Source organism: Lampris incognitus, chromosome 7 (genome assembly GCF_029633865.1).
Source record: "Lampris incognitus isolate fLamInc1 chromosome 7, fLamInc1.hap2, whole genome shotgun sequence".
Lineage (NCBI taxonomy): Eukaryota > Metazoa > Chordata > Actinopteri > Lampriformes > Lampridae > Lampris > Lampris incognitus.
The window spans coordinates 910,986-923,962 of NC_079217.1; the positions used below are offsets into that span (position 1 = coordinate 910,986).

The 12,977-nt window shown below is 43.7% G+C and overlaps 2 protein-coding genes across 3 annotated transcripts in view; one reads left to right on the top strand and one right to left on the bottom strand.

Annotated features, from left to right (window-relative positions):
• Nucleotides 1–851: 851 nt before the first annotated feature.
• lyrm9 (LYR motif containing 9) lies at nt 852–7,822 on the top strand. Of its 2 annotated transcripts, none has more exons than XM_056283244.1 (4): nt 852–986; nt 4,901–5,061; nt 7,313–7,405; nt 7,484–7,822. In XM_056283244.1, exons 2-4 carry the CDS (start codon nt 4,936–4,938, stop codon nt 7,496–7,498), a joined length of 234 nt encoding a protein of 77 aa, XP_056139219.1. In that variant the 5' UTR covers nt 852–986; nt 4,901–4,935; the 3' UTR covers nt 7,499–7,822. The 2 variants fall into 2 exon arrangements, with proteins under 2 accessions (XP_056139219.1, XP_056139220.1); XM_056283245.1 differs by lacking the exon at nt 852–986 and adding an exon at nt 1,199–1,517.
• Nucleotides 7,823–8,676: 854 nt separating this feature from the next.
• Nucleotides 8,677–12,977, bottom strand: part of ift20 (intraflagellar transport 20 homolog (Chlamydomonas)) — a 4,931-nt gene continuing 630 nt past the window's right edge. Inside the window, exons 2-5 of the mRNA XM_056283243.1 lie at nt 12,062–12,205; nt 11,884–11,969; nt 11,597–11,700; nt 8,677–10,410 (exon numbers count right to left, since the gene is read on the bottom strand). Of these exons, the coding sequence (XP_056139218.1) occupies nt 10,329–10,410; nt 11,597–11,700; nt 11,884–11,969; nt 12,062–12,188 (399 nt within the window). The 5' untranslated portion in view covers nt 12,189–12,205 and the 3' untranslated portion in view covers nt 8,677–10,328. The remainder of the gene's footprint in view (nt 10,411–11,596; nt 11,701–11,883; nt 11,970–12,061; nt 12,206–12,977) is intronic.

Below are 12,977 nucleotides of genomic sequence, written 5' to 3' on the forward strand. Positions count from 1 at the left end.
TCTCAAATCAGGAAACTAGTTTTGAATGTGTGTGTGGGGGGGGGGTCTACATCTCAAAATCTCTATGGAATCTGGTGTCTTTTATTGTTTAACCAACCCTGGCTATTTTATTTCTCCGTGTTTTTATCTTTTCATTTTTAAAAAGTTATTTCATCTCCTGCTGTTCGTCCTATGTAAAGTCTTGTTATGCCTTATGTGAGGCACTTGGAACTGCCTTTGTGTGTTGCTGTGCTACACAAATGAACTTGGCTGTCCTCGAACCCAAAGCCAGTGTAGGCTGGGAATGTGTGAGGAGCATCAGTAATTAGGGGCAGCTGGCACTTGAGAGAGAGAAGCGATGGTTTCTTTATCGGCTTGATTTAGTGCTTTCTGTCCTAAGCGTGTGACATGTTATTGCCAGATTAAATTAACAAATTGCCTTGTTAAAAGCATTTGTGGATTGGAGGACTTGAGCTGATAATTCAAAAAATGCAGACGCAAAGCTTTAAATACCATGCAAATACAATATTTTAGAATAATATGATTTAAAATGAGGAAGCTTTGTGCGGAGTCGTTTTGTTGAACTATATAAACAGACGGACCATTTATGTGGGAAAATGCACGTTACGTATGAACACGTTCCCCACGCTTGCCCGTCACACATAACGGCCACGTCATTTTCTGCGCACTTCTCCTTTAAGAATGTCCGGAAAGTTTCTTAATTATTTTTTATTCAATAATCAAAAACCCATTTCACAACTTTCAACATAACTGTGCCCGATACAAACACGGAGCGAATCCACCGACCACACAAAGGGAGGCGTGTCCGCTCTGCTTTGAGACTGGGGTCACGTGCAGACAACTGCTTCCGGGTTACGGAAGGGAGGCGGAAGAAGCGGGCGGAAGGAGCGCTCGGGTCCGTCCACTAACAATGATAAAACACAGCTAATGTGGGAAAGGTCACACGCGAACGATGCTGACCAGAGGAGGCAGGAGTGGTGTGTGCGGTAAGTCCGACTCAAGCCTCTAGAACTCTCCGGTTCGTCTGGCAGGCTGTTTATCACCGAGCCCACAAGATGGCAGACCGGGGCTCCTTAAAGGAGACGTCCGGCGTTTTAAGACCGCTTCAGTCACGTATAGTTGGCCTTCCTCCCGCCCCTCTTGCGGGGCGGGCCGCCCGCAAGTGTTTGGGTGCGTGTTTTAACGCGTTTTGCCCATTTGCCAGCCCGCCGTCGGCTGCCCTTCGCTTCGGAGGGGTTAACCTCCGCCGGCAGGGACGGGCTGGGGACACTTGATCCCCGTCCCAGCGTCCACACTCACGGACTGAAGCGCGTCCCCGCTAAACCCGTGAGGTGGAGGGCCGTCCTCAGCTCCAGCAGGGCGCCCGCAGACGGTCTGAGTCCGCCTTGCCGCCGCGGCCTTGCCTGGGGGGCGGCCCTGCCTGGCGGGTGGCCTTGCCTGGGGGCAGCCCGGCGCTCGTAGCGTTGTGGCGCTAAACACGGGGTTACCAGGGGAACCCGGAAGCGTTCAGAAAAAAGGTAAACAAACAAACAGGCATGGAAGGACACATGGGCGTTCAGCCTGGCATATGGGGCGCGCTGTAATGCCTTCATTTACAAAACCAAACACTACATTAACAAGGATTTAAGATGGCACATCAAAAGCACATGGCACCAGAGGAACGCAAGCATGTGTTATGTTACACACCTAGTTTATTCATCAACCATTTCTTTTCATTTTGCTTCATGGTGCTGTTCTGACAAAAATGAGTAAATTGGTGTAAGGCAAGAGCCTGGAAGACATTCAAATCAGGTAGTAGGTTCCTTAAGTGCCTTGGTTGTGAAGAAAGTAGAAAGCATAAAATAATAAGTTCCAAACCCGCAATAGTACAAAGCAAGTTTTGTCATTGTCAAGGTAGCGTGATATGTCACAAAGTGATGTCCCATTCCTATTTATACTATTTCAAGCCTTTGCAACCTCTCACACTCAAGAAATTACCAGGTGACATCAATTAAATCCATGAGGGTCCACGGCTTAGACCTGAGGGGGATATTGGGATTGGGCCTGTACCGCCTTTAAAGTCCTGCCACAATAGTGTCACCTTAGTCACAATCTCAAAAGTCAGAGCTATGGCCAATATTTCGGGGCTGGCTTCCATTTCCTGTGAAGACTTCCTCTTCCGTATGTCCATCATTGTTTATAGTCAGATTAGCAACTTGAGATTTCAGAATGGAGTTGAGACGATGTCTACAACCGGATTGTTTCACAAGTACTACTACTTTCAGCTGCTCCCATTAGGGGTTGCCACAGCGGATCTTCCGTTTCAATCTCTTCCTCCCTGACCACATCCATAAACCTCCTCTTTGGCCTCCCTCTTCTCCTCTTCCCTGGCAGCTCCATATTCAGCATCCTTCTCCCAATATACCCAGCATCTCTCCTCCACACATGTCTAAACCATCTCAGTCTTGTCTCTCTTGCTTTGTCTCCAAACCGTCCAACCTGAGCTGTCCCTCTGATACACTCGTTCCTAATCCTGTCCTTCTTCATCACTCCCAATGAAAATCTTAGCATCTTCAACTCTGCCACCTCCAGCTCCACCTCCTGTCTTTTCATCAGTGCTACTGTCTCCAGCCCATATAACACAGCTGGTCTCACTACCATCTTGTAAACCTTCCCTTTAACTCTTGCTGGTACCCTTCTGTCACAAATCACTCCTGACACTCTTCTCCACCCACTCCACCCTGCCTGCACTCTCTTCTTCACCTCTCTTCTGCACTCCCCGTTACTTTGAACAGTTGACCCAAAGTATTTAAACTCATCCACCTTCGGCACCTCCACTCCTTGCATTCTCACAATTCCGCTGTCGTCCCTCTCATTCATGCATAGGTATTCCGTCTTGCTCCTACTGACTTTCATTCCTCTTCTCTCCAGTGCATACCTCCACCTCTCCAGGCTCTCCTCCACCTGCACCCTACTCTCGCTACAGATCACAATGTCATCCGCAAACATCATCGTCCACGGAAACTCCTGCCTGATCTCATCCGTCAACCTGTCCATCACCATTGCAAACAAGAAAGGGCTCAGAGCCGATCCTTGATGTAATCCCACCTCCACCTTGAACCCATCTGTCATTCCAACCACACACCTCACCACTGTCACTCTTCCCTCATATATATCCTGCACCACTCCTACATACTTCTCTGCCACTCCCGACTTCCTCATACATTACCACACCTCCTCTCTCGGCACCCTGTCAGATGCTCTCTCTAAATCTACAAAGACACAATGCAACTCTTTCTGGCCTTCTCTATACTTCTCCATCAACATTCTCAAAGCAAACATCACATCTGTGGTGCTCTTTCCTGGCATGAAACCATACTGCTGCTCGCTGATCGTCACCTCTCCTCTTAACCTAGCTTCTATTACTCTTTCCCATATCTTCATGCTGTGGCTGATCAACTTTATACCTCTGTAGTTGCTACAGTTCTGCACATCGCCCTTGTTCTTGAAAATCGGTACCAGTATGCTTCTTGTCCACTCCTCAGGCATCCTCTGACTTTCCAAGATTGTGTTAAACAATCTAGTTAAAAACCCCACTGCCATCTCTCCTAAACATCTCCATGCCTCCACAGGTATGTCATCAGGACCAACTGCCTTGCCACTCTTCATCCTCTTCATAGCTGCCCTCACTGCCTCCTTGCTAATCCACTGCACTTCCTGATCCAAATACACAAACACCGATACTTTTCGCAGGTGTTTAAGGTACAGACAACATTTCAGCCAATGTCTTCCGCCTCTTTCGCTCCCCACATGGACTGCTACCAACGTGCAACCAAAGCATGATCCTGTAGAAATCGCCACCTTCTCAAATGTGATTGGTCAGTACTACTCGGACTAAAATGGAAACGGAAACCTGAACGCCTCCGATACCAAAATCTTGTCCTGTATATATATATATATATATATATATGTGTGTGTGTGTGTGTGTGTGTATGTGTGTATGTATGTATAAAATCCAGTGATTCAAGTCATTATTTAATAGACAGTACAAGCCTTTAAGAAACACTCAACAGTAGGGAAAGTGCTCAACAAATAAGGAGCAAAGCTGATGATTAGTTATGGCATGAAACAGGCTTGTACTGTCTTAAAGAATTTACTTGACTCACTGGATTTTATATATATATTTATATATATATATATAGAGAGAGAGAGAAGGAGAGAGAGAGAGAGAGAATCTGTTTATAGAGATGACCTTGGTAAGAATCATATACACGTGTACATATCTATGTCAGAATGTACAACTGCAGTCCCATTTGTGATGACATCAGACAGCAAACAAAAGCCTGCACAGTGGCTCAGCACAAGCAAGCAGAATGGTTGTAACGTTTGTCTGTTTTGTTTTTAATAAGTTGTGCTCTTAATAAACAAAAGAAGTTGAAATTAAATTACCAGACAAAATAGCATCAGTGTCCACCAGGCCGCTGGCATCTACTAAGGGTAACCAGATGTTATGTAAAATGCCTCAACTTCCTGAGCGACATTTCCTGCCACTGCACCAAAGAACTTACATGGACTATACCTCACCTGCCGTGAGGATAGGCTCTCATTAAGCCGAATGCGTCGTATTTCGAAAAGTCTGATTACAGCATTGATGAAAATTAAAAGGTAATATTTTATCATGAAATAATTATTACAGAGCTTTTGTATATTTGTCAGAGTTAGTTATCGTTGTTGGATAATGCAGTTGAGAACGTGGATTGGGGCTAATTTTCGTGGGCTTTCAACTGCAATATCCTGCAAACATGATAAAATATAGATTATCTATTGGCTGTATTACTTTTTCTGATACTGCTGCAAAACAAGTCGGTGTAATTAATGTCATTGTGGTGTTGTCAACAAACTGTCAACTGTTTTTTTACAGACAACTTCTGAATTAGTTCATTAAATGAAAGAGAAATGGCACCGTTAGTTGGAGCTGAATTGGTCCAGACACCAGTGCATCTCTATCGATACCTCCTCAGATGCTGCAGACTGTTACCAACCACAGCGATGCAACAGCACTACCGACACGCAATAAGACAGGTTGAGTTGTTTTCTTTAAGTACACCAGTGAACACCTTGCAGCAAGTTCCACGCCAGTTATATTGTCCTTCATGTTCTTTTAGACTGATTAACAGAATTGTGCACTTGAATGAATCGTTGCCTCGAAACAAGAGAGGGGACTATGATCTGGAAAATGGGGGGGGGGCATGATCTGGAAACGAGAGAGGGGGGGGACGTGATCTGGAAATGAAAGAGGGGGCGTGATCTGGAAACGAGAGGGGGGGCGGGATCTGGAAACGAGAGGGGGGCGGGATCTGGAAACGAGAGAGGGCGGGACCGTGATCTGGAAATGAAAGGGGGGGGCGTGATCTGGAAACGAGGGGGGCGTGGTCTGGAAACGAGAGAGGGGGGGACCGTGATCTGGAAACGAGAGGGGGGACCGTGATCTGGAAACGAGAGAGGGGGGGGACCGTGATCTGGAAATGAGAGAGGGGGGGACCGTGATCTGGAAACGAGAGAGGGGGGACCATGATCTAGAAACGAGAGAGGGGGGGACCGTGATCTGGAAATGAGAGAGGGGGGGACCGTGATCTGGAAACGAGAGAGGGGGGACCATGATCTAGAAACGAGAGAGGGGGGACCGTGATCTGGAAATGAGAGAGGGGGGACCATGATCTAGAAACGAGAGGGAGGGCATGATCTAGAAACGAGGGGGGGGCGTGATCTGGAAATGAGAGAGGGGGGACCGTGATCTGGAAATGAGAGAGGGGGGACCGTGGTCTGGAAACGAGAGAGGAGGGACTGTGATCTAGAAACGAGAGAGGGGGGGACCGTGATCTGGAAACGAGAGAGGGGGGACCGTGATCTAGAAACGAGAGGGGGGGGCCGTGATCTGGAAACGAGAGAGGGGGGACCGTGATCTGGAAATGAGAGGGGGGGGGACCGTGATCTGGAAACGAGAGAGGGGGGACCATGATCTAGAAACAAGAGAGGGGGGACCGTGATCTGGAAATGAGAGGGGGGACCGTGATCTGGAAACGAGAGAGGAGGGACCGTGATCTAGAAACGAGAGAGGGGGGGGCCGTGATCTGGAAACGAGAGGGGGGGGACCGTGATCTAGTAACGAGAGGGGGGGGCCGTGATCTGGAAACGAGAGAGGGGGGACCGTGATCTGGAAGTGAGAGAGGGGGGGACCGTGATCTGGAAACGAGAGAGGGGGGACCATGACCTAGAAACGAGAGGGGGGGCCGTGATCTGGAAACGAGAGAGGGGGGACCATGATCTGGAAATGAGAGAGGGGGACCGTGATCTGGAAACGAGAGAGGGGGGGACCGTGATCTGGAAACGAGAGAGGGGGGACCATGATCTAGAAACGAGAGAGGGGGGACCGTGATCTGGAAATGAGAGAGGGGGGACCATGATCTAGAAACGAGAGGGGGGGCATGATCTAGAAACGAGGGGGGGCCGTGATCTGGAAACGAGAGAGGGGGGACCATGATCTGGAAATGAGAGAGGGGGATCGTGATCTGGAAACGAGAGAGGGGGGACCATGATCTCTAATGTCATGACACTGACAGCCATGTACAACATGTTTCTGGACACGGAAACTTGACCAAGGGGTTTTAGGTAGATCATGATTTTCAGAGTGATGAACTGCACTGAGATGCACACTGCAAAAGTACTCGGGTTAAAACCCTAAAAGGTTGTGATATGCTAGACTTGTTGGACAGTTTTAACAGCTAACAGTTTTAAACGTGTTGGCAGGAGGGACAGTGAATACTTCAGGGTCTGTGTATGAATAACTGAGAATTGGCTATAAACAAATACCACACAAGCACGTCACAAATAATGATAATAATAAATCAAACTTATATATATTTCTAACACTCAAAGTCGCTTTACAATAAACGGGGTGAAACAAGACAACAGACAAATAAGCTCGTCTTGCATGGACTAGTTGACTGAATGAATATTGTACTGAAACCCATATGAGTAAAGTCTTACAACTGGGCAGACCTACAGTAAGTCTTGTGTGTTCAGAGCTTAAGTGTCTACCAAAACATCACAACACAACACAAATACACATCCCTGACTTTTCGTCTGTCTGCCCAGTGATTGTTTGACTCCTGTGCCAACCTGGAGATCATTATTAAAGAATAGATTCGGTGAATTCACATGATGCCCCTGTAAAGTTCGACACAGTAAATTGTTGTGTACAGTTCAGGTACCCTACTTAACGCCCATCTGGAAATGCTGAGTATTGTTGTGATCCTTTGGTATTTCATTTTAGGGGTACAATAGTCATGCAGATGAAGATGACCCAGAGAGGATACAAATGATCATTCAAAGAGCTATTGCAGATGCTGACTGGATTCTTGCTAAAGTGAGGTCATTTTTTTTATTAATTATTCTTAGTACAACAATTTTCCATGCGTAATTCCCTGTTGTTGTTTTTTTACAGTATACAAAGAAGTGAGATGCACAAACCATCCGGATTGCAGGATGGCCTCTGCAGCTGCTTTGTGCAGTGTTGACATGACATGGGTTGTATATGTTGTGCACTTGTCTTGTATAGATAAGTTAAATGGTATGCTCCACCTGGGTATACCAGTCACCTGTTAAATACAGGTTCATGGATATGAGATTTCACTTGTGGCTTCTTAAAGGCTTCAGTTAACTCGTCATATTTAAAAGATATTGTTCAAAGGTTTATCAGTCTTCTGGTAATCTAGTTTTAAGAACAGTCTAGACTAAGAGATGTTTGTTTAACATAACATTAAAGAGAAATATGTGTATAGAACATCTGTTGCATTTTCATCTGATCTTTATTTTGTTGTTGGTGACAGGACAGAGGGGTGTAGTGTTTTAAGTAGGACAGTATTGATAATGAGCCTGGCTGGCTAACAAGCGACAAAATCAGGAGATGATCCTGTCAGTCACTGGAAATACATGGGTCTTATTTGTAGAAGAAAGACGGGTTAGAATGTAAATTAAGGGGGTGGCAGCATGATATGTTGATTAATGAAGCTGTCCCCCCACCACCACCACCTTAAAGAGTCAGGTTTGCTCTCCATGCCTGTCAACATTTCTTGAGAAATATCTCAAAAATGGCTGATCATCCACTCTGAGAGGGTAAATAAATTGTGACCCACATATAGGACAGGTAAAGTATACAAAACTAAAAGGGGTGGGGGGGCGACCCAGTGTCCCACAGATCACAGGAATAATGGAGATGGGTAGCCAGACCCAGCTTGCAGCGCTGGCAATGATAAAATTATTCATGTAAAAAATGAATAAATAAAGGCCCTGTGATGGCCTGGCAGCCTGTCCAGGGTGTCGCCCGCCTGCTGCCCAATGGCTGCTGGGATAGGCTCCAGCATCCCCGCGACCCTGAGAGCAGGATAAGCGGTTCAGATAATGGATGGATGGACGAATAAAATGTTGTAGGTCATCGCATGTTCTATTTGGGGATTTTTACATATTCACCATTTTTCTATTTTTCCTATTCATAGCCACCTCACCTTGTCACGAACTAGCTGTCACTGGCTACTGACAGTCTCTTAGAAATGAATCACTCAGCCACGCGTGCCAAGGACCTGCTTAGCACCAAACGAGATGTCCACTCATAAATACCAAGCACGTGTTATTATTGCAGCATCTTAAATCAGTCTGCAAATTAATTTGTTGTTACGAATGAAACCTCTTTGACTCCCTGATAATCTTCACTGATGGTTACAACCAAGACTGTGATCCTGGGTTCCCCTCAGAATGCTCAAATCTGGGGCGAAAGCCAATTATCAGCAAGTGTGCCACCGCTCGCACAAAAGCACATTAAAGTTCAACCTGTTTAAATAATCATCATATTGAAATTTACCACATGGATCAAGCAGTTACATGTGTATGTGGTCAAGTGGATTTGGCAGTCCATGAACCAGCACAGGAAATAAGGTGGGAGTTGGCAGGATGGAGAGGACAGGACGATGGAAAGACTGTTAAACTGAGTAGTGATGGTGGTCAATTGGAGGGAAATGGAAAAGGACCGAATGGTGGCCAAAACCATGAAAATGATGGTGGGCCCGCGAAACCCAGCTTTCTAAAAACCTTAGTTATGTAATAAGGAATGAAAGAAATGCAATAAAATTATGTTTTATTTGTTAGATTTTCAAAGTCAAATCAAAAAAAAAAAACGAGGGTTCAGTCATTTCACCAATAACTCCATGGGCACACGATGACTGTTTTGTTACTCTTATGCCATTTCATATGTTTTACAGCATTAGAAGTCGATGGTTGACACAAAAATATTGTTTCTTGGAAAATTTGCTTGAAATTGTGTTTTCATGCAAAAGTAAAATAAAATGTCTTTCTTTGGAAAGACACTGATTAAATATTACAAGGAAACACTTATTGAGGCACGAGTTCGAGCACTGACATCCCACACAAGACAAAAAGAAAACGTCTCAGATCTGGTCACGAGTTAATCCTTTAGGCTCCCATCATCTTTCCTGCAAAATGATTACACACTGTTGTGCAATATATTTATTCAAGTATTGACCAGTCAGCTAAATCAATATAAAAAAGGCTAACATGGATGAAAAATTTAGGGTAGATTATAAAGAGTAAAGGACTTTAAAAGATAGTGTTAAAACTAAAAAGATTATTTATATTTATGTTGGAAATATACAGAATGAGATTTTGAAAATGGAATAAAAACACTTGCCACCACCAACTAAAATATTTGAGATGTTAAAGAGAGGCGTCAAGAAAATTACAACTCAAAAGATGACAAAATTCAAATATTTTTCCCTTAGGAAAATAAAGAAATCCTTTACAAAAGCATGCACATGTGTTTCTTCATTTGGTACAAAAGTAATAAAACTAGATATACAGAACAATTCCGTAGTATAAATAGTATAAATATGTTTCTTTGTATATAAATAGCTTGGATCCTCTCTGGTGATATGAGACTTTTGATGTGAACAGAAATTAAGGTCCCAATTATATTCAAATTTACAGTACCTGAAATGCCATGGACAAGTGACCGGCGGGGCCACAGCTAGCCAGCTGGTGATCCCTTTACAGATGACATTTAAAAAAGAAGGAACCATCCAACTGCAACATGAGGTCTAAAGATGGTTATGTTAGCTGGAGCTGTTGAGATTACTTTAGAATAAGGGTTTGGTCTGTGTTTGCATAAAAGTAATCCCATTTGGTGAGTATTATCCACAGAAACCAGAAGGTGGCATTTCTCTGAAACCTAAAAAAGCCAAACGAACACAAAGATATTTTCTTGATCTTTTGTCACACCCTCATTTCTGCAGAATGAATTGGTCAATGAACTCGTTCTGCTCAGCCTCCACTTTAGAGAGGGCTTCATACTCGATGCGGTATCTGAAACAAGAATGCACAATATTAAAAAACAATTTAAATGAGTAACTGCATTTAACATTGATGCCAGCTCTGCAGAAATCTGTCCTTTACTAGCAAACATGTAAAAAAAATAATTTATTGCAGTACAGTTGCCAATGCCGTCCACTAGCATTGTCGTAAGACATCACAACTGTTGCATCCCTCGGTCTGGTGAGGGACAACAACTAGTGCACTGTGTTGCACTCGTCATGGGTGTCGACGCCCGCCTGAGAGGCAGGCTGAGTAAAGTCTCCAGTGGGAGATTTGTGGGGTGGGATTTGTGGCAGAGAGACGGGAGGGGAGTTGCAGACGGTAGATCTCTGGAGCTGTGAGTGCGGGGTGTGCTGCGCTCTCAACCTCCACATGTCTTCAGTTCTGCGGCCAACTAGTTTAGTTTGTGTGTGATTGTAGTGAGTGTTGTGTAGCTACCTTGTGTTGATGTCTTTGTCTCTGTAGCTACTTTGTGGTTGTAAAGTCTGGCCAGTGTTCAGTTAAGTTTTGTATTGTTTCAGTCTGGAGTATTTTGAGTTCTGTTTAGCCTTTACTTTGTTTAGTTCTTTTGGGCAAGGGGATCAAGGTAAGATGCCCATGGGCGCACACCCCATCACGTAGCTTACCTCCTGTTAGACACACTAGGTTAGGAGCGGTTGCCACCCTCTGTATTTAGGTTTGGTACTTTTGAGCACTGTCGGGGGGGGTACTTTTGTTAGTAGTTTGTTGTTTTGGCAACCATTCGGTTCCCTTCTCCTGTCATGGTGTTAATAAATATTATATTTTATACGTTTACCTGTCTCACTGTGTTGCACCCTCACCTCACTGTTACCCAGTGCACTAGTTGTCCCTCACCAGACCCAGGGATGTAACAACAACGCAGACAAAATAAAACAAATGTTTTCATGTATTTTTCCTTCGTGGTGCACAAATGCCACAGCTGATAATGAAGTATCGGTCAGATAAAGTACCAATAGGACATTACAAGAGAGTGACTATTTACTTCTGCTCTCTTACAGTTAAGCTGTTTCTCACTGGCTGTCTAGCTCTATGTTGCTTAAACATAGATGCTTATTGGATGTCACCAAGCCTTGTCTGATCTTCCCTTCTCCACACAGTTTGCAACTGTGTTTTTCGTGGTATTGTGTGTTAACATAAGAGTGGATCCAACACTTACCTTTCAAGCTGCAACTTTTTCTCTGCAATAAGAGCCTGAAGTTGTTGCTGTTGGGCCTCTCTTTGTTTTGCCACCGACTTTAGCAGGTTTCTGGCCCCAATAGCCTTAATGAGAACATCATAGTAGGCTAATTATTAAGGGCTTTCTCTATTAAACAAGAATACACATTGTGATCTTGTAACAGCTGAAGTGAGTTACAAGAAATTGAAGAAACCTCAAGAAACTATTGTCCAAGAGAATAACAATGTCAACAATATAGGACTGGAATAGTCACTTGTCAAACTTACCTTCATTTTTTCTGTCTCTGCTTCTTTTGCCAATTCATCTACCAGCTCAATGAGACTTCCAACTATCTTTTGAAATTGTCCAATTTCTATATTAAAAAAAAACATACATGTAAACCCTGTTAACTTAAGTATCTTATAGTATGGGATGACAGAATTTCACCAGCTGTTATTTGCTTACTGTCAACAAATTCTTTACACTCTTCCTTGAGTTCTGTGGTCTTCTGGCTAACCTCGGGCTCCAATACCCGCAACTTGTTAAGTTCGTCAAAATGAAAGCCAGCCTCTGCCAATGGGTCTTTGGCCATGGCCACAGGCCGTCAGACTGGAAGCAAAAAGTGAGAGATTAAAAACTTAAACATTACTGTAAAATGATCTTACCTGTATACTTGGGCCACTGATATGTATTGGATGAAAATAAGAGCAAAACTCTTTCCACTGAGTTGGATAGGACACAAGTTAAGAGCATGATAACAGTAAAGAAACAAAAAGATCGAAGAAGTTATTCATGTAATTTTAGTCAGTTCAGTCTTAACTGAAAGAAATCATTCAAAGTGATTTTCATCAGCTCGTGTGTGGTTACAGTTTTCTGTAAAAGCAGCTGAATATGATAAATTAAGAGCTCATTAGTTGTTCAAAGAGGATTATATCGACGAACATCTTGTCTTTTTTGGAGCTACACTTGATTCGATTAAGTGAACTTTGTATTTAATCTGAGGATAATCTATTATTACTCGATCACAGGGCAGGCTTGAAGAAGAAAAGAAAGCCTTTAGTGTCATTGTACACAACATTAAGAGCGCTGCTCCTGATCTGTGCGTTAAAGACACGGGAACAAAACAAAAACAAAAACAACCACAACATCCAAATGATCACAGCCAACAACAGAGGATCTACAATGATAAATAAGTAAATACAGTGTGATTTTGTACTTACATAAATATACTTATTGCACTAGATGTGATTATTGTACTAGTATGAATGTAGTTATTGCGATAGATGTTATATTATTGCAACAGTATGAATGTAGTTATTGCGATAGAATAGATGTTATATTATTGCAACAGTATGAATGTAGTTATTGCGATAGGATACAT

What these genes read in the sequence shown, in the direction of transcription:
- lyrm9 (XM_056283244.1), top strand. Translation starts at nt 4,936, where the DNA reads ATGGCACCGTTAGTTGGAGCTGAATTGGTCCAGACACCAGTGCATCTC. An exon ending in ACCGACACGCAATAAGACAG is followed by an intron (nt 5,062 to 7,312) that starts GTTGAGTTGTTT and finishes ATTTCATTTTAG; the next exon opens with GGGTACAATAGTCATGCAGA.